The sequence below is a fragment of the Tamandua tetradactyla genome, chromosome 1 (genome assembly GCF_023851605.1).
Source record: "Tamandua tetradactyla isolate mTamTet1 chromosome 1, mTamTet1.pri, whole genome shotgun sequence".
In the NCBI taxonomy this organism is placed as follows: Eukaryota; Metazoa; Chordata; class Mammalia; order Pilosa; family Myrmecophagidae; genus Tamandua; species Tamandua tetradactyla.
In genome coordinates this window covers 20,984,221-21,007,729 of record NC_135327.1, presented here as the reverse complement: position 1 = coordinate 21,007,729, position 23,509 = coordinate 20,984,221, and the positions used below count along the sequence as shown (strand labels likewise).

General features: G+C 38.8%; 1 protein-coding gene across 2 annotated transcripts in view; it reads left to right on the top strand.

Annotated features, from left to right (window-relative positions):
* The first annotated feature begins 554 nt into the window (after positions 1-554).
* TM9SF4 (transmembrane 9 superfamily member 4) overlaps positions 555-23,509 on the top strand; it is an 82,690-nt gene continuing 59,735 nt past the window's right edge. The window contains exon 1 of one of the 2 annotated variants that reach the window (XM_077111721.1): positions 555-793. In XM_077111721.1, coding sequence (XP_076967836.1) covers positions 779-793 — 15 coding nt within the window. In that variant the 5' untranslated portion in view covers positions 555-778. The remainder of the gene's footprint in view (positions 794-23,509) is intronic. The other variant, XM_077111729.1, reaches the window with a different exon arrangement.

Genomic DNA, 23,509 nt, shown 5'->3' with positions numbered 1-23,509 from the left:
TACGGTCAACACCCGTAGCTAGCTAGAGCATGGTGATTCCACCAATGTTTCTCCCTCCACTAAATATGCTGCTTTTCATTTATTCATTTAATAAATAGTATGTTATACTGGACACCTACCATATGCCGGAAGGGGTATACATAAACCTATAGCGACAATTGTTTGTCAAATACATACTATGTAGCATTGTGTCATTGAATCCTCACTATAAACCTATGGGGAAACTGCAATAATAATCCCTTCCTCATTTCACAGATGAAGAGATTGAGGCTGGGCAAGGTTAAATAAGACAAAATTGTACCCTCTTAGAGATCACAATCTATTGGCAAGGATATAGTTAAATAAATAAATATATAATACAAAATTTTCTCGGAGTCGGTCTACTATTGGAGACCAGGTGTCAATCTCAAGCTCAAATAACCCTGGCAACGGGCCAAATTGCCAATAGTAAAGATGGCGCCCAGCGAGCGTGCGTTATCCACACGCACCCCTCCCCCCATTACCCAAAATGCAGCGGGACAGCCACACACACCCCCCCCACACACACACACCCACTGCGGTCTCTGCCAGGAGCTAATATGGCGCCCACAGTTACACTAGTCTCTCTTTTCACCTAATCAACAACCTGCCCATCCACTGCAGGCCCTCGAACAGGAGATAAATCTCCTTTGCTCCTCGCTAGCGACGACAAGTCGGGTGGCCACCTGGTTGAGTTAAACTCCGTAACGGGAAAAGTGCCACTTCCGCTGACGTCATTACGGCGACACGTGGATCCAAGATGGCGGCGGCGATGGTGAGTGAAGGAGACTCCGGGAGCCGGAGCCGGAGCGGGCTCCGCCGGGGGAATCCCAGGACCTTCCGGCGTCCCATGCTTGGCCCGGAGCTGCCTCCAGAACCCCTGCCTCAGACATAAGGGTCGTCCCTGGCTGGGCTTGTTTCCCAGTTCCCCCTCCCCGGCCTTGGCCCCGTTCCCTGTGCTCAGGCTTGTCAAGGCCCTGAGCTTTAGGAAAGGCTCTGGGTCTAAGGAAAGACCTCATCCACTGCCTCCGTCGGGTCTCATTTCTTCTTTGGTCCCCGCCTTCTGAGACCTTCATTATCCAGTTTTCACCTCCCAACCCAGACCCCTTCGAAGAACCTCCCATTATTTCCACCCTCGCTCCTCCCCGACACGTCCAGACCCTACTTTCCTGACATCTCCGCCTCCCCAACATCCTGGCCAGTCCGCGTATGCGACCTCTCCTCCGACCAGTTTTTTATCCCAGGCTCTGTTCCAGACCTTTTCCAGAGCTCTGACCTCAGCTGCCACCCTCAGCTGACCCCACCGCTCACTCCTCTTGACTGACTCTTCCTAGAACCATGCTGTCACCCTCCAGCGTCCATCCCCAGGACCCTTCTCTAACCCTTTCTCCTGTCTTCTCGCGATCAAATCCCCCTCTATCTTGGGCACCATTTACCCCAGTGATTCTCAAACTTCACCGTGTGTGTGTGTGGGGGGAGGCATATTAAAAATGCGGTATCCCGAGCTCCCTTCCAAATATTCTTTCTAATTCAGTAGGGCTAAGTGATGCCCAGGAATGTGCACTTTTCTAAGCACTCCAGTGATTATGATGGAGCTGCTCTATGAAATACGTTTTGGAAAAACAAAAACACTGTTCTGGTCCCAACAGGCTGCCTGCCCTTGCCATGTCCCTAAAAGGCCACGCAGTGCCTTAGGGGTGCAGTCTGATTCTCAGCCTGACTGTGGATGAGGATGGAGGTGAAAAGTTGTGTTGAGGGTAGAACTTACTGTTACTGGTTCCTGGTGTAGGATCCTGGAAGTAGCTCTTTGAAGGACTGGCCTTACTTCCAGAAATTCTTCTCACGTTCTGCTTGTCAAGAAGCCAGAACCAATGAAGTTGGTTTTAAATGAAGTCATTTAATCCAGAGTGATTTCCTGGGTCTTGCTGTTTGTTGCTTTCTCAGCAGATAATTTCGTACTACGAGTGAATGTGAAGACTCAGAGTAAAGGAAGTGACACTTGATTTTAGCGAAAATTCTTGCTTAAACTCTTTGGTGGTGTTTTTTCTCAAACCAGGTATAGATAATTGACTGATAAAGGGTTTTCCTCCCTCTCTTAACCAATTGATTATTTATCCTTTTTTTTGTTTAATGAGGAATTCTTTGTTTAGAGTTTCAAAAATCAGGTAAAAAGGTTCACAGCCTTAATGGTTTCTCTGGTTTCAGACTTCAGTCTGAACCATAAGTGGGCAAATCTCAAAAGTGGTATGTTGAAATCCATTTTTTTGTGTGTCCCACATTCAAAACAAGGATGGCTTAAGAACTTAACAGGAAGCTATATCCTCTCTTGCCATAGGGAAAAAATTCAGCAAAGTGGTATTTATAGCATTGCACTGGGAAATTCCTGCCCTATTAGTGATACTTAAGAGGCGATAAGTAAGCAGTACATATTTCTGGTATACATTTATTTAATCAACAAATACTTGAGTGCTGGATCTGTGCTAGGAGCTAGGGATGTAGTTGTGAATTAGAGGGTCAATGTCCCTAAATTTCTGGAGGTTTTCTAATTTGAGCAGATAGGTAGTGAACAAGTAAATAAATGAGCAAGATAATGTCAAGTAGTGAGTGGTAAGTGCTGGGAAGACAGCAACATGAAGGAATAGTGATTGGAGTGGGATGACACAACTGCTTTAGATTGGATAGTCGGGGAAGATGATATGAGTTCAGACTTATTGACAAAAAAGGAACCAGCCCATGCAAAGAGATAGGGCAAGGTGTTCCATACAAAGCACATGGCAAGTGTAAAGGGCTAAGGAAGGGGCTGTATATATTTGAGGAACACACAGAAGGCTGGAGGCACTGAAGCATGGTGAGGGTGGGAGGGAATGATCCGAGATAAATTGGAGATACAGGAGCAGCTTTATTTTTTGAAACCTGTCTGTAATTGCAGTAGTTTGTAATATACAGTTTGTAGTCTGTGATCTGCATTTTGAAGTAGACTGTTCTATTAGACTACTTCCCTTTCTACAATATGTATGGTTTTCAACCTGCAGAGCCATTTGAGTTTGAATTTTATTCTGAGCACAGTGAAAAGTGTCTGTTGTGCCACCTGGAGTATGTACTGTGCTTTTATACTAAAAACAGTGGCTGATTTCAAGAAACTGTATATAATGTATACTCACAGAGGCCAGTTTAAAGGATGCATGTGAGAAACTTAATGTTGGTTTAGTAGTGAAAATATGTAGAAACAGATTTATTACAAGGTCCTGTGTGTAAAAGGCAAAGTAGGGTCACAGGTAGACGTGGTCTGTGTCACACATTTTCTTACACAGAAGTCGGAACAGATTAAGAATTACTGATTGTATATGTAGAATGGAATGATATCTTAATGTTTTGTTTGTTATTTTTTTTTAATTAATAAAAAAATTAAAAAAAAAAAGTCGGAACAGTCCCCACATCCTTGTGTACACAGGCTGTTTCACAACCATTGGGGGGGGTTGGTCTGCTTTGGGGTATATCGGTTTCTGAGGCAAGTTATACAACCAAAGAGGAACTGAACTAGTGGATTTAACCTGGAAACAGCCTCGGTTTTTAATTTGTTTTTGTTGTGAATGTTGTGGGTATAAGTTTCAAGTATTATTTATGGGCTTTTCCCTTACTCCCCTTCCTTTGTGAGTGACTCTTCTTCCCCAAGGGTTGGGCAGCCACCTCCCAGGTCTATGTTATTATGCTGGGTGTTTCCTGAATGTGCAGGGCAAGACGTTTACCATAGGAGCAGAAAACTTATAGAAATCGAAGTTCTGTTTGGTTTTCCTGCCTTCCTCCTGCCCTGGATTTAAACTCCTGCTATGAAGTTTCAGGATCCAGTGTTATCTAGAGTATCTGGGTTGAAGTAAGAGGTAGACTCAAATCTCACTTTTTATGGAAAACTGCTCTTAGATATATTATTGTGATGGAATTTGGGAAATGTCCAATGAGTACATTTGTAGGCATCTCAGAAGTCTAGAAACCTTAATTTGGAGGAGAAAACTCTGCATACCTTTCTTATAATTGTTCATACTTTTTAAAAAAGTATTTCCTTTTTCATGAGTTATAATTCACATAGCATAAAATTCACCCTTTTAAAGCGTACATATCAGTGGTTTTTAGTATACTCACAAGGTGGTGCAACCATCACCACTATGTAATTCCAGAACATTTTAATCACCCAACGAGAAACCCGATGCCTAGTAGAAGTCAGTCCCCCCATTTCTCCCTCTCCCCAGTCCCTGACAACCATTAACGTACCTTCTGTCTCTCTGGATTTGCCTGCTATGGACATCTCATATAAATGCAGTCACACAATATTTTGCCTTTTTTATCTGGCTTCTTTCACTTAGCCTAATGTTTTCAAAGTTTATCCTTTGTGTAGCATGAATAAGTTCTTTACTTTTTTGTGGCTGAATATTATTCCTGTGAATGGATATACCATCCTATATTTTGTTATCCATTCATCTGTTGATTGACCCTTGAGTTTCCACCTTTTGGCTCCTGTGAATAATGCTGTTATGGACATTTATGTACAAGTTTTTGTGTAAACGTATGTTTTCACTTGTCTTGGGAATATTCTTGGGAGTGGATTTGTTGAGTTAGTTCACACTGTTGAAGTCACTTGGGTTTGATCCAGTCCAGAGGCGGGGATAGACTGAATGACTTCAAGGTTCTTTTTTGACCTGATTGGAAGCAGTGGCCAGCCATTCCTTCCTCCCTAGTCAAAAGCACAGCAGCTGTTTTTAGTGATGAAATCTGGTGCTCACCTTAGGATGGTTGGATGAGTAGAGTCTCGGAATAGGAGGCAGGAGGCCTAGACTCTGCCACCAGTCCTGTGTTCAGAAAATCTCTCTCTTCTCTGGGCCTCAGGTGTTGATGGGCACCAGCAAATTGAGGAAGGAGCCCTGGAGTAGGAGTCAAGAGCCTGGATTTAGTTCCAATACTGCTGCTGATACATTGTGTGACCTGGGGCAAATTATTCTGGTTCTCTTGGTTTCAGTTTCCACATATATGAAATTAAGGTTTGGACTTAATTTCTCAGTTTCAAGGTGATAACTTTGTGGTTTAGACTATTTGTGTTTAAGGTGACTCTTGCAAATATACCTACAAAATCAGATTATTATTATTTTTTTCTACTATCATTTTCCCTGTGGCCTTGTCAAGCTGTTATCTGTCCATTTACTCTTCTCAGTTGCCTCACCTGACACATTCTGCAAGAGCATTGAGTCCAGGAACTTGGGGTGCTAACCCCAGGCCTTGCTTAAAATGTGTTTCTCTGAGGAGCCCGTATAAAGGAGTGCCCTTAATCCCCTCAGGAAGTACAGAGGAGGCAGAGATGGCATTAAGTTGCCTCTAGGTTTCACTTTTACAACTTGGACTAAAGTTTCCCTTTGATCTCAGCATTAAAGAAGCAGGTCACAGAATGTTGGAGAAAGTTGAGTTTTGATCTCTAGGCACTGGCAGGAAGGTGGGAGGGACCCAGGATGAGCAGGGCCATCTGGCCACAGTTGAATGATAGGAGTCACCTACCACCCCCAAATGTGCTTTGATCTCTGAACCATTTGCTGACATGAGCACTTCCCAAATGGGGCATGGATGGGGACACCCTGGACTTCTCAGTTGTGTCTTATTTCTCTTCATTGCTTTCTTCTCTGCCTTCCTAACATGATTTCTCACCTATGCCTCAAGCATAAAGCCAGCAGACCTCCCAAGTTTTCAAATCCTAAGGTTGTACATTGCAACTAGCAGTTCTTAAAAACAAAATCAAATTACAAGTTGAAACTGAATTATTAAATCAGATTAGAAGGGAATGCTGGGTCCATCCACAAATCCCATGACCTTTTTGTGTCTCAGTTTCTAGCTGCAGGTCACATGCTACAGATTGGCAGTCTGGGGACTACATGTTGACATGGACTTGGGTTTGGTTTTGTTTCTGACTTGCATAGGACTTTAAACCTTTGAGTTTGTTGCCAACATTTAATAACTGGGAGACATGATAATGACAAAGTAATGCTTAACTTATTGAGATTGCAGGAATCCAACACAAAACACATAAATAATTAGAATTATTTTGTTTAACTGTCTTTTGACAAACTGTGAGATGTGTAATTTGGAATTTCATGTTATAGGATCATTTTTATAGTACATAGTCAAAATTTTTGAGCCATATAGTAGTATATAGTGAAGATATTTTTAGCAGAAACAACTTGAATACAGTAAAAAAAAAAAAAAAAAGATTGGGAGATTTCACGTTATAAAATCTAGATTTCCATTTTCGCTTGAAAATTTAGGTCCCCGTCAGGAGGACAGGCATGCAGGGACCAGTTTCCCATTTTCCTCTCACCTCCCTCTTGTTTTACTCCCAAGTTGCTTTACCGTTTAGGTCATTTGCATGGCCCCTTTAGGTGGCTGAATTTGCAACTCCTGAATGAGATGGTCTGTATATGGAATTTTTCCTACTCTGACATTTTGAGTCAAAAGCCATTAAAGGTTTGTGTTACTTGTCTATACTACCTGACTTCTGAGGAAAAATTCTATTTGCATGATACAGGTACATATACATATACGTTCATAATACATTTCAATTGACGCCCACTCAACATTCCATCTGCTCCTTACCAAAGCCCATTTTGCAGATGAAAAAACTAAGGATTGGCCTAAGAACCTGGACTAAAATCCTAACTCTGACACTGATTAGTTTTGTGACTTGAACTGTTACTTTTTCACTTTGGACAAACAATTTGCTTTTTCAAAGCCTCAGTTTCCTTATTTTTTAAATGGGGATGAAACCCTCATTAAAGGATTTTGTGATGATTAAATGGAATATGAGATGAAAGTGCCTAGTATGAGAGGAGCTTTCTAAATTTTAGTACACTTTTCCACTTCAAGGATTGAAGTCTTCCAGGACCTTCTAAACCTGTTGGTTGGGCCAGCTAAAATCTTTTATAAATACCCAGGGGATCGAAAGAAAGTCCCTGAATTTGTTTTATTTCTGCCCTTCTCTGGCCTCGAGACTTAAGTCTGGTTGTCTGTTGCTTGTGAGGGTAGTTTTTAGTTTCACCTGGACTCTCACAGCCTGCTGAGGTTTTTTTCTATCCCCAAATAATAGTTTTTGAGTCTTTTTATGTGTTTCTGCTCAACAACCATTCTATATCTATGGCCTCTTAAATAAAGGCTACATTTTCTGAGTCTCCTATGGCTAATTTGGTTGTTTTTCTTGCTGTGTGAGTTGTTTACCTCTGTAGAGCTATTGGTAAGTGGTCTTTGGCTGTCATTAAAAGTCATTCGTGTGTAGTTGAATTCTTAGACAGGGCTAACTGGGTAACTGTAGGCAAAATGTGCCCAAAAGCCGTTTTTTTTTTTTTGGTTAATCTTGGGAGTAGTTATTCACATGGCCTTAGAATTGTCATTGTATCTTTGAGAAAGGAAAAAGAATCTCGTTTACGTTAAGAAAGGTGCAACTTTTTCAGCATGAAAAGCATGAAACAGGAACCAAAAAGGCTGTTCAGTCTGACCAGGCTGTTTGACTAGGTTTTATGGGAAAGGAGACTGCAATGCAGAGGTGTTCCAGAAGAGAAAAGGTTAGCCTCTGGTCATCCAGAAATGTGAGTGAATGAAATAGTGTTTAGTTCTCAGGGGGAACTTCCTGTTTTCTTTGGTAGAAGGTACTTGTTCATATCTTTCACACTGGGTGGTGCAAGGTTTTGCAGGGTGGGAAGTACTTTTTAGTCCTAGAAGTCATTCGTTGGGCAATTTTTGAGAGATCTTTCTGCATACTGGTCCCTCCAAAATAAAACATATAGGAAAGGAAAAGCTCTGGTTCTTGGGTTTTGGATTTTATAACTTTCTTGGACACTCATATCTTTGCCAGTGATGTGTTAGATAACAGCAGAAAGGGCTTCTAAATTACCACCACCTTGTTCCTTGACATGTGGCCTTTGCAGTCTTGTGACCTGGAAACTAAGTAAAGCAAAATAACTTTACAGTTGAATGGGCTGATTCACATTTCTTGGGACTCCCACTCTTTTCACAGCTCTGAACATGGGAAACCCTTTGCTAAATACTTAGTTGACGTTTCAAACTGAACCTTACATGGGAGTAACTGTGGTCACCAATTAAAAATTAAAAGTAATAGTAGTAGGAAAACTTGAATGAGCTTCATCAATATCGGACAAAATAGACTGTCTCCAAACAGGGAATGGTATTAGGGATACAGAGGGACAGTTCAAAATGATAAAGGGGTCAATTCATCAAGAAGATCAGACAATAACATTCAATTAAAAAAATTAAATTGAAAAAAATTTAAAGTTCTGGTTCTTTGGTGATTGTTAATTTCCAACTTAGTTTTGTTGTGGTCAAAGACAGTGTTTTGAATAATTTCAATGTTGTTAAATTTATAAGACCTGAAAAAAAAAATCAAAGGAAGATATGAAGGTGTTTCCCAAGAGGCACGTACTTTGCTGCTCCTCACTGTCCTTACAGAAATGCACTGTGGGTCAGACAGCCTCTGTCAGACTGACAGGTGTCATAGAATCACCAAAAGTTGAAATGGCGTCCTGTCCAGGGGTCTTCTCGGGCCCATGATCTTCTAGGTCCTCTGTTCCCCTAGAATCGGATGCCATACGTGGTGTATTGAGCATTTTTTCTGGAAGGAGAGTCTATACTTTTTATGAGATTCTTAGAGAAGTTCGTGACACCAGCCTCAAGATTAAGAATTGCTGATCTGGTCTGCCTACCCATGTACCTGTGGTAGGCAGAAAATGAAACAACAAGCCAAAGAAAGGAAGAAAAATCTTTGCAAATCGCATATCTGACAAGGGACTTGTATCTAGAATCCCTTCTGCATCCTTCTTACCTGTTACTCCCAATTTCCGTACATCGTCAGGGGAATTCACCCAGATATTTCTAGAGGCAACCCATATCTTTCCATCTTTTAAAGTATTTTTATTTTCAAGGGTGATCCATATGCATGGAAAGAAGTTAGTATTAAAGCTGTAAAACAAAAAGAAGGTCACACTCTGCTATCCCCAATTCATTCATCAGAGCTAAATGTTATTTGATTTTTTTAATCTCACCAGAACATTTTTATGCATATAAAGATATCTTTTTTAACTTTTCTCTATAAAAAATTCCCAACATACAGTAAAGTCAAAGAAATATTAACCATTACCCATCACACAGTTCAACAGTTATCAATATATCAATATCAATATATTGCCTAACTTATTTTATCTATACCTCCTCATACTTTACCTCTAGCCGGCTATTTTTGTTTTTCCTTCAGACTTATTGAAATATAATTTAATTCCGTAAAATCACCCATTGCGAGAGTATAATTCAGTGATTTTTAGTAAATGTATAGGCGTGTACTATCATCACAGTGATAAAATGTTTTAAAACATTTCCATTACCTCAAGTTCCCTTATGCCCATTTGCAGTCAATCCCTGCTCCTATAACCAGCTCTATTGATCTGTTTTCTGTTTCTATAGATTTGCCTTTTCTGGACATTTTATATAAATTTGTATCTGGCTTCTTTCACTTAGCATAAATGTTTTTGAGGTTCATCTGTGTTACAACAAATGTACACATATTCCGTTTATTGATGAATAGTATTCCTTTTTATATAGATACACTACATTTTGTTCATTTATTCACCAATTGATGGACATTTGAATTGTTTCCAATTTTGAATTGTTATGTTTAAAGCAGCTGTGAATATTTGTCGACAAGTCATTGTATGGACACATGTTTCCTTTTCTCTTGGGTAAATATCTAGGATTAGAATTACTGGATAGTATTTTAAATTTATATTTAACTTTTTAAGAAACTGCCAAACTATTTTCCAAAATGGTTGTACCATTTCACATTCCCACCACAATATATGAGTTCTAGTTTTCTGCACATTCTCATCAAAACTTGTTTATGTCTATCATTTTGAGTTTTGCCATTCTGTAGGTGTATAGTGATACACTGTGGTTTTGATTTGTATTTTTAAGGACTAATGATGTTGAACATCATTTAATGTGCTTATTAAGCCATCTGTATATCTGTATATGGATTGTTTGTCTTAGTATTAAGTTGTAAGAGTTCTTTATGTATTCTAGATATAAGTCCCTTGTCAGATATGCGATTTGCAAAGATTTTTCTTCCTTTCTTTGGCTTGTTGTTTCATTTTCTTAATGGTATCTTTTTAAGTATGAAAATTTTAAATTTTTATTAAATCTAGTTTATTAATTTTATTCTTTTATTATTTGAGCCTGGTATTATGTTTAAGACATCTTTGCCTACCCAAGGTCATGAAGATTTTCTCCCATCTTTTTTTCTAGAAATTTTATTGTTTTAGCTTTTATAATTGGATCTTTGGTCCATTTTAAATTAATTTGTGTATATGTGTGTGAGGTTTCTTTTGCCTGTGGATACCCACTTGACCAAGTGCCATCTGTTGAAAAAACTGTCCTTTTCCTATTGAATTATCTCAGCAACTTTGTTGAAAATCAATTTATTGTAAATGTAAGGTTTTATATCTGTGCTCTCTCAATTCTGTTCCATTGCTCTATATGCCTATTCTTTTTTTAATTTTATTTTTTAAATACCAAAAAACATCAAACGCAAACATTCCTATTTTGATTTTGATCATTCCATTCTACATATATAATCAGTAATTCACAATATCATCACATAATTGCATATTCATCAGTGTGATCATTTCTTGGAACGTTTTATATGCCTATTCTTAACACACTCTTGATTACTGTGGTTTTATAGTAAGTTTAGAAGGTAAGTAGTATGAATTTTGTTCTTTTTTAAAGTTGTTTTGGATTTTTTGGTTTAGTATTTCTATATACATTTTTAGGCTTACCTTGTCAGTTTCCACAAAAAAGCCTCCTGGAATTCTGGTAGAGATTGAATTAAATCTATAGAATACTTTGGGGGAAAATTGCCATCCTAACAGTATTGGGTCTTCTAATACATGAACATTAGAGTTTCTCCAGTTTATTTAGGTCTTCCTTCATTTCTTTTAGAAATGTTTTATGATTTTCAGTTATCGTAAAAAAATTGATTTATAAATATTTTATTCTTTTCCATGCTATTGTAAATGAAACTGTTTTCTTAATTTTAATTTTGGATTGTTTGTTGCTAGTATGCAGAAATAGGATTGATTTTTATATATTGACCTTGTATTCTTTGACTTTGCTCAACTTGTTAATTTGTTCTGGTAGTTTTGTGGGTTCCTTAGGATTTTCTACCTTGAGATCATGTGACCTGAAAATAAAAGGCAGATTTACTCTGCTTTCTAGTCTGGATGCCTTTAATCAATTTACTTTCATGTACTGGCTTATTCCTGATTTTAGGAAGAAAGCATTGTCTTTCACCATTAAGTATGATGTTAACTGTAGATTTTTAACATATTCTTAATCCATTTGAGAAAGTTTATTTAGACCTTTTATTATGAAGGGATGTTGGAGTTTTTTTTAATACATTTGCTAATTTTTTAATTGCTATAATATTACATAATCACATACCATGTAATCATCCAGAGTGTACAATCGATGATTCACAATATCATCATATAGTTGTGCATTTATCATTTACAATCGACTTTTTCTTTTTTGTAAAAAATAACATATATACAAAAAAGCAATAAATTTCAAAGCACATCACAGCAATTAGTTGTAGAACAGATTTCAGAGTTGGTATGGATTACAATTCCACAATTTTTGGTTTTCACTTCTAACTGCTCTAAGATACTGGAGACTAAAAGAAATGTCAATATAATGATTCAGCAATCATACTCATTTGTTAAAACCTACTTTCTCTGTGTCACTCCACCTCACCTTTAATCATTCTCCCACTCTTTAGGGGTGTTTGGGCTATGCCCATTCTAACTTTTTCACTTTGGAAGGGGCTGTTGTAATATGTGATAGAGGATAGAACTAGTTGGTGTTCTGAAGAGGCTGGCCCCTCTGCATTTAAGGACTTATCTGGTCCAGGAACCCATCTGGAGGTTAGAGGTTTCTAGAAAGTTACTAGTACATAGAACTTTTGTAGAATCTTATATAATGCCGTAAGTGTTCTTTAGGATTGGCAGGAATGATTTTAGTTGGGGATTGGCAAGCTATGATAAGTAGCAATGTCTAACTGAAGTTTGCTTAAGAGTGCCTCCAGACCAGCCTCTCGACTCTGAACTCTCAGCCACTGATACCTTATTGGCTACACTTTTTCCCTTTTTGGTCAGGATGGCATTGTTGATCTCACAGTGCCAGCGCCAGGCTCATCTCTGGGAGTCATCTCCCATGCCACCAGGAATACATTCACCTCTGGATGTCATGTCCCATGTATGAGGGAGGGCAATCATTTCACTTCTAGAGTTGGGCTTAGAAAGAGAGAGGCCACATCTGAGCAGTAAAAGAGGTCCTCCAGAAGTAACTCTTACACATACCTGTAGGGAGCTAAGCTTCTCTGCTATATACATAAGCTGCACAAGAGCAAACCTAAAGATCAAGGGCTTGACAATAATATCAGTACACTGATTTAAACTGAATGTGAGTATGATGGAGAAGGATTGGGGGCATGTATGAAACAGAAGGAAAGATAGAAATTAAGACTAAGACGGTATAATTTAGGAATGCCTAGAGTGTACAATAACAGTGATTAAATGTACAGATTAAAAAAATGACCATGCCGGAGACCTGGGTTCAATTCCTGGTGCCTGCCCATGCAAAAAAAAAGTGCATGACAGATGGTGCAGCAGTGGCTTAGTGGCACAATTCTCACCTGCCAATGCCAGAGACCCAAGTTTGATTCCCGGAGCCTGCCCATGCCAAAAAAGAAAAAAAAATGTGCATGAGGGAGAACAAGTGAATGTCAATATTACAGGGTGTTCAAAACAGATGGTATATGGGAAAAAAGTACAATCAATGTAAGGTAGGGTCTATAGTCAACGTAACATTGTAATATGTTTCCACTGAATGGAACAAAGGCATTATGCCAAAACTAAATGTCAACAAGTGGGGGTCATGGGAGGGGGTATGGATTCTTTGGGAAGGGGTATGGATTCTTTGTGGAAGAAAAGGAAGTGTCTTCAGATGAGTATGGTGACGAAGACATGTCTGTACACTTAGTCTGACTTGTATGATGTGTGAATAAAACTGTTTAAAAATGAACAGAGAGAAGTGCTAGAGAAAATACGGAGGAAAAGATGTTCCTATTCACTCTCAGTAGGGAAATGAGAGGTGTAGCCCCTTGAAGGGCAGTGTGGTAGTTCCACAGGAGGCTTAGGGGTGGGCTTGCCATTTGATCTTGAACCCCGTTGGTCAGCATATACCTGGAGGAGCTGAGTGTGGGAACACAAATGGACGTTTGCACACTGGTATTTATGGCAACAGTGTTCCTGATCCCGCAATGAATGGAAGTGACCTAAGGGTACAACGACTGAGGAATGGAAAGGGGAACTGTGGTGTATACATACAGTGAACTGCTGAGCAGCCGCAAGAAGGAATGAAGTTGTGAGGTATGCGGCTAGGTGAATGAACCTCAAGAGCTGTATGTTGAATGAAATGTCAGGAAAAAAAGACAAATATTGTCAGACCTCAATCATATGGACTAACTATAATTTTAAAATTTGATGAACTGAAGTTGAGAGCATGGGTTATCAGGTTGGGGCTTATTGTAAAGGGTCCTAGATTGTAAGCTTTTAACAGCAGTCACATATATTCATGAGGTGTAACTGTTAATTCTAAATTCTGAGATACTGAACTGTTAGTATATAACATGGCCTTCCCCAGAAACTTTGTGTATTTAATGCCACCTGAGCCTCTGAAGCTATGAAAACCAGAAGTATATAGGAACTATTTAAAAAGTTGAGAAAGGAGGGATCAGACTTCAATTGGAGATAAGAATGAATCTGATCTGGATAGGACTAAAGAATACTAGAAGACTAGGTAAAGGATCATATCATCCATATTTTAAAACCTCTACTTCTAGATGAGACTAAAAGGAGAGATGTTTATTTGGTGCAAAATTTATATTTTGGAAAGTGCATTTCCTAATTTAACTTGTATGGTTAGTTTAATTGAATACCGTAAGTACATGAAATCTTGAATAGGGAGTGAGATTTCTTTGGTTTGTCCAGGTTAGTATGATGCCCCCATAAACCCTAGAGTGATTTTGGCAGTGAATAAAGAAGTTTTTTAAAAGTCCCCTTGGGAAAATGAGAAAGGAGGAAATATCCAATTTCCCCATTTGGAGAATTTCTAATTCTCTTGCATGTAGGAGGAACAACCAAATCAAGAGGCTGAGCCCTTGATCTTGGGGTTTGCCCCTATAAAACTTATTCCTGCAAAGGATAGGCTAAGCCTACTTAAAATTAGGCCTAAGAGTCACTCCCAGAGTACCTCTTTTGTTGCTCAGATGTGGCCTCTGTCTCTAAACCAACTCAGCATGTGAACTCACTGCCTACCCTCCTATGTGGGACATGACCCAGGGGTGTAAATCTCCTTGGCAACATGGAACAGAAAGCCTGGGATTAGCCAGGACCCAACATCAAGAGATTGAGAAAGCCTTCTTGACCAAAAGAGGGAAGAGAGAAGTGAGACAAAATAAAGTTTCAGTGGTTGAGAGATTTCAGACAGAGTCAAGAGTTTATCCTGGAGGCTATTCTCATGCATTATATAGATACCCTTTTTAGTTTATGGTGTATTGGAATGGAGGGAAGTACGTGGAATTGTTGAACTGTATTCCAGTACTCTTCATTCTTGAGGTGATTGTGTGACTATATAGTGTTTACAGTGTGACTGTATGATTGTGAGAATCTTGTGTCTGATGCATCTTTTATCCAAGGTATGGATAAATAAAAATATATAGATAAAAATAAATAAATAATGGGGGTGGGAATAAGGGGGTAAAATAAATCGGGTAGATTGTGGTATGAGTGGTCAATGAGAGGGAGGGGTAAGGGGTATGGGATGTATTGTCTTTTTCTTTTTCTGGAGTGATGCAAAGGCTCTAAAAAGTGATCATGATAATGAATGCACAACTATGTGATGATATTGTAAGCCATTGATTGTATACGATGTATGGACTGTATGTGTGTGAAGATTTGTCAATAAAAATATTAAAAAAAAAAAAAGATCAAGGGGTTTGCCTATTGAATTAGGTGTCCCTAACGGTTTTTTGTTTGTTTTGTTTTTGTTTTTTGCATAGGCAGGCACCGGGAATAGAACCCGGGTCTCCAGCGTAGGCAGGCGAGAATTCTGCCACTGAGCCACCGTGGCCCGCCCTGTCCCTAATGTTTGACACGATATCAGGGGTTTCCCCGGTGGTAAAGTTTAATAGTTTCATATTTTTCTCCCATCCCTCAAGGGACTTAGCCAATACTTTTTGATTATCTACTTGATATACTCTGGGATGTGTCCAGGTGTTACGTTAAATTATGCAGGATTAAAGGCCCTCATTCTAGGCTCCCTGTGTTTCAGTTGTTCAAATAAGCTGTCCAAACAGGTTGAATTAGATTACATGCAGAAAATTTAGGTTTGGGGCAAAATAAACCTTTCTTTCTGTATTTGGTTCTAAAATGCAGATAATGTCTTCTTTACCCCTGTATTCTGAATTACCTTGATCCCGATCTGATCAGCTTCGTTTTTATCTCTAAATACCAGGTGTGCATATATAAAGCAACCCCTCAAAATCCAGAAATAGCAATTACTGCTTCGAACTAAATGTAACTGCTATAAGAGCTTACAATCTAGGCCCCTGTTTTCTTATTAGTGTTTTCTAAATGAGACCATACAGAATTTGCTCTTTTGTTTCTGGCCTGTTATGCCTCGTGAAATGTCCCATGGGTTGGTTCACAACGTTGCATGCCTCACAACTTTGCTCCTTTGTATAGCAGCGCAATATTCGCTCATATGTAATCACCATCATTTGCCAGTCTACTACTCAGTCAATGCATCTTTCACCTACCCTTCATTGGGCTTCATGCCTAATATCCAAAGTCAGCATTCCATCAACACTCAATTTAGATAATTTCTTTGCTCCGAAGAGAAAGATAACCAATAAACACACCTTCACCAAATAGAAAATCCAAACCTCACCTTAGCTCTTGTCCCTCACCCCCATTATTTACTGCTGGTATTGTGATACTGTTGATGTTTTCCTGTTAAACACAGCCCATGGCATACAATAACAGTTTTCCCTCTATTCCTTGAAATTATACACTCTTTGTACAAGATTCATACCTTTGCAGTAGTTCATGCAAGAACTTATTTATATTTGTAGTGTTAATTGGTGGGACACATGGGTCTGTGCAACCCCTTTCAATCACATTCACCTTCAATATGATAATATTACTTACAGATCTATTAGTGAATCACCTTCACTTCTGTCTATTCCCGTCAACTTCATTAGCTCACCGTTTACCCTTTTCTAGCTTCCTTCTATCTCTAGGACCCCTATATTCTGTATTATAAGCCTCTGGTTTTACCTTTACCGTGGTCGTAAAAGTGAATCATACAATATCTATTCTTTTGTGTCTGGCTTATTTCACTCAGCATTATGTCCTCAAGGCTCATCTGTCTTATCATGTACTTCAGGATGTTATTTCGTCTTACTGCTACATAATACCCCATTATATGTATATACCATATTTTGTTAATCCACTTGTCTTTTGATGGGCTCTTGGGTTGTTTCCATGTTTTGGAAATTGTGACTAATGCTGCTGTGAACCTTGGTGTGCAAATGTCTGTTTGTATCACTGCTTTCAGCTTTTCTGGGTATATACCAAGTAGTGGTATTGCTGGATCATGGGGCAACTCAATATTTAGTTTTCTGAGGAACCACCAGACTATCTTTCATAACGGCTGCACCATTGTACATTCCCACCAGCAGTGCATAAGTGTCCCAATTTCTTCACATCCTCTACAACATTTATAGTTTCCTGTTTATTTGATAGCAGCCATTCTTATAGGTGTGAGGTAGTATCTCATTGTAGTCTGCGTTTCCCTTATAGCTAATGAAAATGAACATCTCTTCATGTGCTTTTTGGCCATCTGAATTTGCTCTTCAGAAAAATGTCTATTCATATCTTTAGTCCTTTTTATAATTGGGTTGTCAGTTCTTTTATTGTTGAGTTGTATGATTTATTTATGTATACAGGATATCAAACCTTTAACTGATATTGATTTCCAAATGTTTTCTCCCAGTGAGTTGGTAGCCTCTTCACCTTTTTTTTTCTCTCTCTTCACCTTTTTGACAGAGTCTTTTGAGGGGCAAAAGCATTTGCTTTTGAGGAGTTCCCATTTATCTACTTTTTGTTGTTGCTTATGCTTAAGAGGTGTGAGCTACCTCTTATTTCTTGGTCTTGAAGATGTTTCCCTACATTTTCTTCTAGGAGCTCTATGGTACTGGTTCTTATGTTTAGTTGTTTGATCCAATTTGAGTTAATTTTTTTTGTAAGGTGCAAGATAAGGGTCCGCTTTCATTCTTTTGCCTATTGATATCCAGTTCTCCCATGCCCATTTATTGAAAAGATTATTTTGTCCCATTCAGTGGATTTGGGTGCCTTGTTGAAGATCAGTTGACCACAGATTTGGTGGTTATTTCTGCACTCTCGATTCAGTTCCATCAGTACTTCTATCTTTGCGCCAGTACCATGCGGTACCACTGTGGCTTTATAATAAGTTTTAAAGTCAGAAAGTGTTAATCCTCCAACTATGTTCTTTTTTAGGATACTTTTAGCTATTTGGGGTCTCTTTCCCTTCCAGGTGAGTTTGGTTACTAGCTTTTCCAAGTCTTCAAAGTAGGTTGTTGGAATTTTGATTGGTACTACATTGAATCTGTAGATCAGTTTGGGTAGATTTGTCATTTTAACTATGTTTAACCTTCTTATCCATGAGCAGGGAATATCTTTTCACTTATTTAGATCTTCTCTGATTTCTTTTAGCAATGTTGTGTTGTTTTCTATGTACAAGTCCTTTACGTCCCTGGTTAAGTTCATTCCTAGATACTTGTTTCTTTTTTTTAATCAAAATTTCCCATTTTTAATGACTTTCAAGTACACAGTTCAGTGGTATTTACATTCACAATGTTGTGTTATCATCACCACCATCCATTACCAAAACTTTTTCATCACTACAAACAGAAACTCTGTACCCATTAATCACTCACTGCCCATTCCACACACACCCCACCCAGTAGCCTGTAATCTGTTTTTTGTCTCGATGCATTTACTTTATTCTAGGTATTTCATCAAGTGGAATCATACAGTTTTTGTCCTTTTGTGTGGCTTATTTCACTCAACATGATATAGTCAAAGTTCATCCATGTGGTCCCATGTATCAGAACGTCATTCCTTTTTGCAGTGGAGTAATGTATGTATGTATATACCATGTTTGTTTATCCATTCATCTGCTGATGGACATTTGGGTTGCTTCCACCTTTTAGCTATTGTGAATGCTGCTATGAGCACTGTTTTATAAAATCTGTTTGAGCCCCTGCTTTCAATTCTTTTGAGTGTATGCCTAGAAGTGGGGTTATTGGGTCATATGGTAATTCTGTATTCGACTTTCTGAGGAACTGCCAAACTGTTTTCCTTGGTGGCTGTAGCATTTTACATTCCCACCAACACTGTTCCAGGGTTCCAATTTCTCTACATACTTGCCAACACTTATTTTCTGTCTTTTAAAAATAATAGCCATCCTAGTGGGTATGAAGTAGTAGCTCATTGTGGTTTTGATTTACATTTTCCTGATGACCTATGATAATGGACATATTTTCATGTGCTTATTGGCCACTGTGTGTTTTTTTTGGACCAGAGTATATGCAAGTCCTTTATTGATTTTTTAAATTGTGTTGTCTTTTTGTTATTGAGTTGTAGCAGTTGTTTATATATTCTGGATAGTAAACCCTTGATACCTGTTTATTTTCATTGCTATTTTGAATGGAATTTTTTTCCTTAATTGACTCCTCAATTAGGTCATTGCTTGTATATAGAAACATTACTGATTTCTGCACATTAATTTTATATCTTACCACCTTTCTGAATGTGTTTATTAGCTCAAGTAATTTTGTTGTAGATTTCTCAGGATTTTCCAAGTATAGCATCATGTCATCTGCAAATAATGAAAGTTTTACTTCTTCCTTTCCAATTTGGATGGCTTTAATTTCTCTTTCCTGCCTTCATTGCTCTAGCTAGAACTTCTAGTACCATGTTGAATTATAGTGGTGACAGAGGGCATTGTTGACTCGTTCCCGATCTGAGGGGGAAAGTTTTCAGTCTTTCACCATTGAGTACAATGCTGGCTATGGATTTTTTTATATATACCCTTTATCATATTGAGGAAGTTACCTTTGATTCCTACCTTTTGAAGTGTTTTTATCAGAAAAGGGTGTTGAATTTTGGTGAATGCTTTTTTAGCATCAATCAAGATGATCATGTGATTTTTCCCTTTCTATTTGTTAATGTGCTTTATTATATTAATTAATTTTCTTCTGTTGAACTATCCCTGCATTCCAGGTATAAACCCCACTCAGTCATGGTGTATTCTTTTAATGTGCTGTTGGATTCAGTTTGCTCATATTTTGTTGAGAATGTTTGCATCTGTGTTCATTAGGGAGATTGGTCTGTAGTTTTCCTTTCTTGTGGCAACTTTACCCAGTTTTAGTATTAAAGTGATATTAGCATCATAAAACGAATTAGGTAGTGTTCCTTTTTCCTCAATTTTTTGGAAAAGTTTTGAGCAGGATTAGTGTTAGTTCTTTTTGGAATGTTTGATAAAATTCCCCTGTGAAGCCATCTGGCCCTAGGCTTTTCTTTATAGAAAGATTTTGTGTGTGTGTGTGTGTGTGTGTATGCTGTATGGCTGGCTCACGTTTCATTCTTTTTCCATGTGATTATCCCATTATTGTAGCACCATTTGTTGAATTTTTGTTTGTTTGGTTTTTTTGTTTGTTGATTTGTTAGGTTGTTTTTTGAGGAAGCTTATGGGCTGGGAATCAAACCCGGGTCTCCCACAAGGCAGGTGAGAATTTTCCCACTAAATTAACCTTGCACCCCCTTGTTGGAATATTTTTCATGACTGATTGACTCTCTTTACTTGTGACTGGTTTGTTGAGATTTCCTTTCTTCTTGAATGTGTAGCTTTTTTCATATGCTTTCAGGAATTTGTCCAGTTCATCTAAGTTGTTTAGTTTGTTCTTGTATAATTGTTCATAGTATCTCTTATAATTTCTTTTATTTCCTCAAGGTCTATGGTAACAACCTACTTCTCAATTCTGATTTTGTTTATTTGCATCCTCTCTCTTTTTTTCTTTGTGAACCTTGCTAGTGGTCATCCATTTTAATGATTTTTTCGAAGAGCCAACTTTTGGTTTTACTGATTCTTTGTATTGTTCTTTTGTTCTCTCTTTCATTTAATTCTGCTTTAAACTTTGTTATTTCTCTTCTCTTTCCTTTGGGATTAGTTTGCTCTTCTTTCTCTAGTTTCTCCAGGTGAGCAGTTAAGTCCTCAATTTTTGCCCTTTCTTCTTTTTTAATATAGGCATTTAGGGCAATAAATTTCTCTCTGAGCACAGCCTTTGCCACATCTCATAAATTCTGATATATTGTATTCTGTTTTCAATCATCTCCAGATAGCTACTGATTTCAGTAGCAATTTCTTCTTTGACCCACTTGTTTAAGAGTGTGTTAATCTCCATATATTTATTAAATTTCTTGTTCTTTGGTGGTTGTTGATTTCCAGCTTCATTCCATTGTGATCAGAGAAAATCCTTTGAATAATTTCAATGTCTTAAAATTTATAAAGAACGATTTTGTGCCCCAGAATGTGATGTATCCTGGAGAATGTTCCATGAGCACTAGAGAAGAATGTATAGCCTGGTGTTTTGGGGTGTAATGACCTATATATGTCTGTTAGGTCTAATTCATTTATCAAATTGTTTAAGTTCTCTGTTTCCTTGTTGGTCCTCTGTCTGGTTGTTCTGTCTATAGAGGAAAGTGGTGTATTGAATCTCCTACTATTATTGTTAAAATATCTGTCACTCCTTTCAGTTTTGCCAATGTTTGTCTCATGTACTTTGGAGCTTCTTGATTGGGAGCATAAATATTTTTGATTGTTATTTGTTCTTGGTGAATTGTCCCTTTTATTAATATATAGTGTCCTTTGTCTCTTATGGTGTCTTTACCTTTAAAGTCTGTTTTGTGTGATATTAGTATAGCTACTGCTGTTTTCTTTTGGTTACAGCTTGCATGGAACATCTTTTTCCATCCTTTCATTTTCGATATATTTGTATCCTTGTGCCTAAAATGAGTCTCTAATTAAGCAGCATATAGCTGGATTATATTTCTGAATCTATTCTGCCAATCTGTATCTTTTAATTCATAAATTTAGTCCGTTAACATTCAAAGTTATTACTCTAAAGGCATTTCTTGAATCCACCATCTTGTCCTTTGGATTTTATTTGTCAGATCGCTATATTCTTTTCCCTCTTCCTCTTTTTATCCTTTAAATTACCCTTACTGGTATTCCCCAATTCTGTGCCCTCCTCCTGTCTATTTTTTTCAGCCAGCAGAACTCCCTTTGATATTTCTTGTAGGTCTGGTCTCTTGTTGACAAATTCTCTCAGCATTTGTCTGTGAAAATTTTAATCTCTCCCTCAGTTTTGAAGGGCAGTTTGGCTGAATACAGAATTCTTGGTTAGAAGTCTTTCCCTTTCAGAATCTTAAATATACCACTGACAGTTGAGTAGTCTGAACTCAATCTTATGTGGTTTCCCTTGCATGTAGTAGATTGTTTTTCTCTCACTGCTTCTCAGGATTTTCTGCTTCTCTTCAACATTTAACAGACTGATTAGTCTTGGGGAAGGCCTATTTGGATTCCTTCTATTTGGAGTTCATTGGGCTTCTTTGATTTGCATACTTACGTCTTCTATAAGTTTGGGGAAGTTTTCCCCTATTATCCTCAACTAATCTTCCTAGCCCTTTACTCTTCTCTTCTCCTTCTGGGACACCGATGATTCTTATATTTGTGTGCTTTGTTTTGTTCACCTTTCCCTGAGATCCAATTCACATTTTTTTGCCATTTGCTCTTTTATGTGTTCCAGATCAGTTATCCTGTCCTCAGTTCGCTTATTCTTTCTTCTGCCTCTTCAAATCTGCTGTTGTGTAGTGTATTTTTTATTTGGTCTATACATCATTAATCTCTGTGATATCTGCTATTTTGCTATTTATTCTTTCAAATTTCTCTTTATGCTCTTTGAGAATCTTCTTGATCTCCTTTATGTCATTAGCCAACCCATTGATTTTATTTAGTAGAGTTATAGGAACATCTTTGACTAGTTGTTCCAAAGTCTCCTTCAGTGTTTTAATTTGGTCATTAAACTGGGCTATACTTCTCTGCATCTTCATATGCTTAGAGATAGTCTGTTGACTTTGAGGCATGTAAATATCTTGATAGGGTTACTTTGGAAGTTGATTTCCTTCAGTAGACTAAAGCTTTGTATTTGCAAGACAGTTGTGGAGCAGCATGCTGGGTTGGGGGGGGCGGGATACAGCAATGCGGTGACAGGTGGTGGTGCAGGTCTATACATGGGTCGGGGACTATACTCTGGTGCCTGTGAGCATGGAATATGAGGATGTGGAGGTTCAGTGCCAGGGCCGTGGGGGCAGAGTGCAGCTCAGGCAGGCCTTGGAGTGTAGAAGCAGGGTGCGTTATGCTGGACATAGAAGTAGGGCAGAAGGCAGATGGGGAGACTGTGTGTATGCATGGGGGCTGGTGTGTGGACAGGATGTGAGAAAGCATGTGGAGTGTGGGAGTCATAGGTGTCAGAATGTGGGGATCAGGGTGCAGAGGTCAGGGCACAGGGAGGGCAGGACATGGATGTGTCCTGGCACAGGAGGAGGGGTCCAGGGAGGCCAGCATATAGATGCTCAAGTGTGCAGGGGTGGGGCAGAGGTCAAGGGGTTGTGGGATGTGGGTCAAGGACAGGTGATGGAAGGTGGGCAGGCTCCTGGTGCAGGTGTGCAGGGGGTAGGGCGAGGGTGCTTGGAGTGCAAGGGGGTGTGGGTGACAGGGTTCAGGTATGGGGGCAGTTGTGGGTCACAGGGCGGGGATGGCACACATGGGTGTAGTGCCTTCAAGGAACACAGCTTGGCTTACTTCCTTGTCCCTGTCTCCTGTCCATGCACTCCTGAGGGCTCTGGGCCTGCATTTGGAAAGGGGCACATTAAACTGTTTGCATTAGCTGGATGGTCTCCAGTTCTTTCCATCTCAATTCTACAGTTTTTGCAACCTGGGCCTCCCTTGTCTCCAGGCAGATCAATGGTCTCATGGCTCCCATTTCCAAGGCTTCTCTGTGATTGTGACCTGGAATCCCTAGACTCCAAACACCCTGAGGTACTGAACCAAAAAGCTGAGAATGGCCCCAAGCAAGCTCTACCCAAGGCATAAAGAATGACAGCGCTGCCTGGGTCCCCCAAGTGTCTGCAAC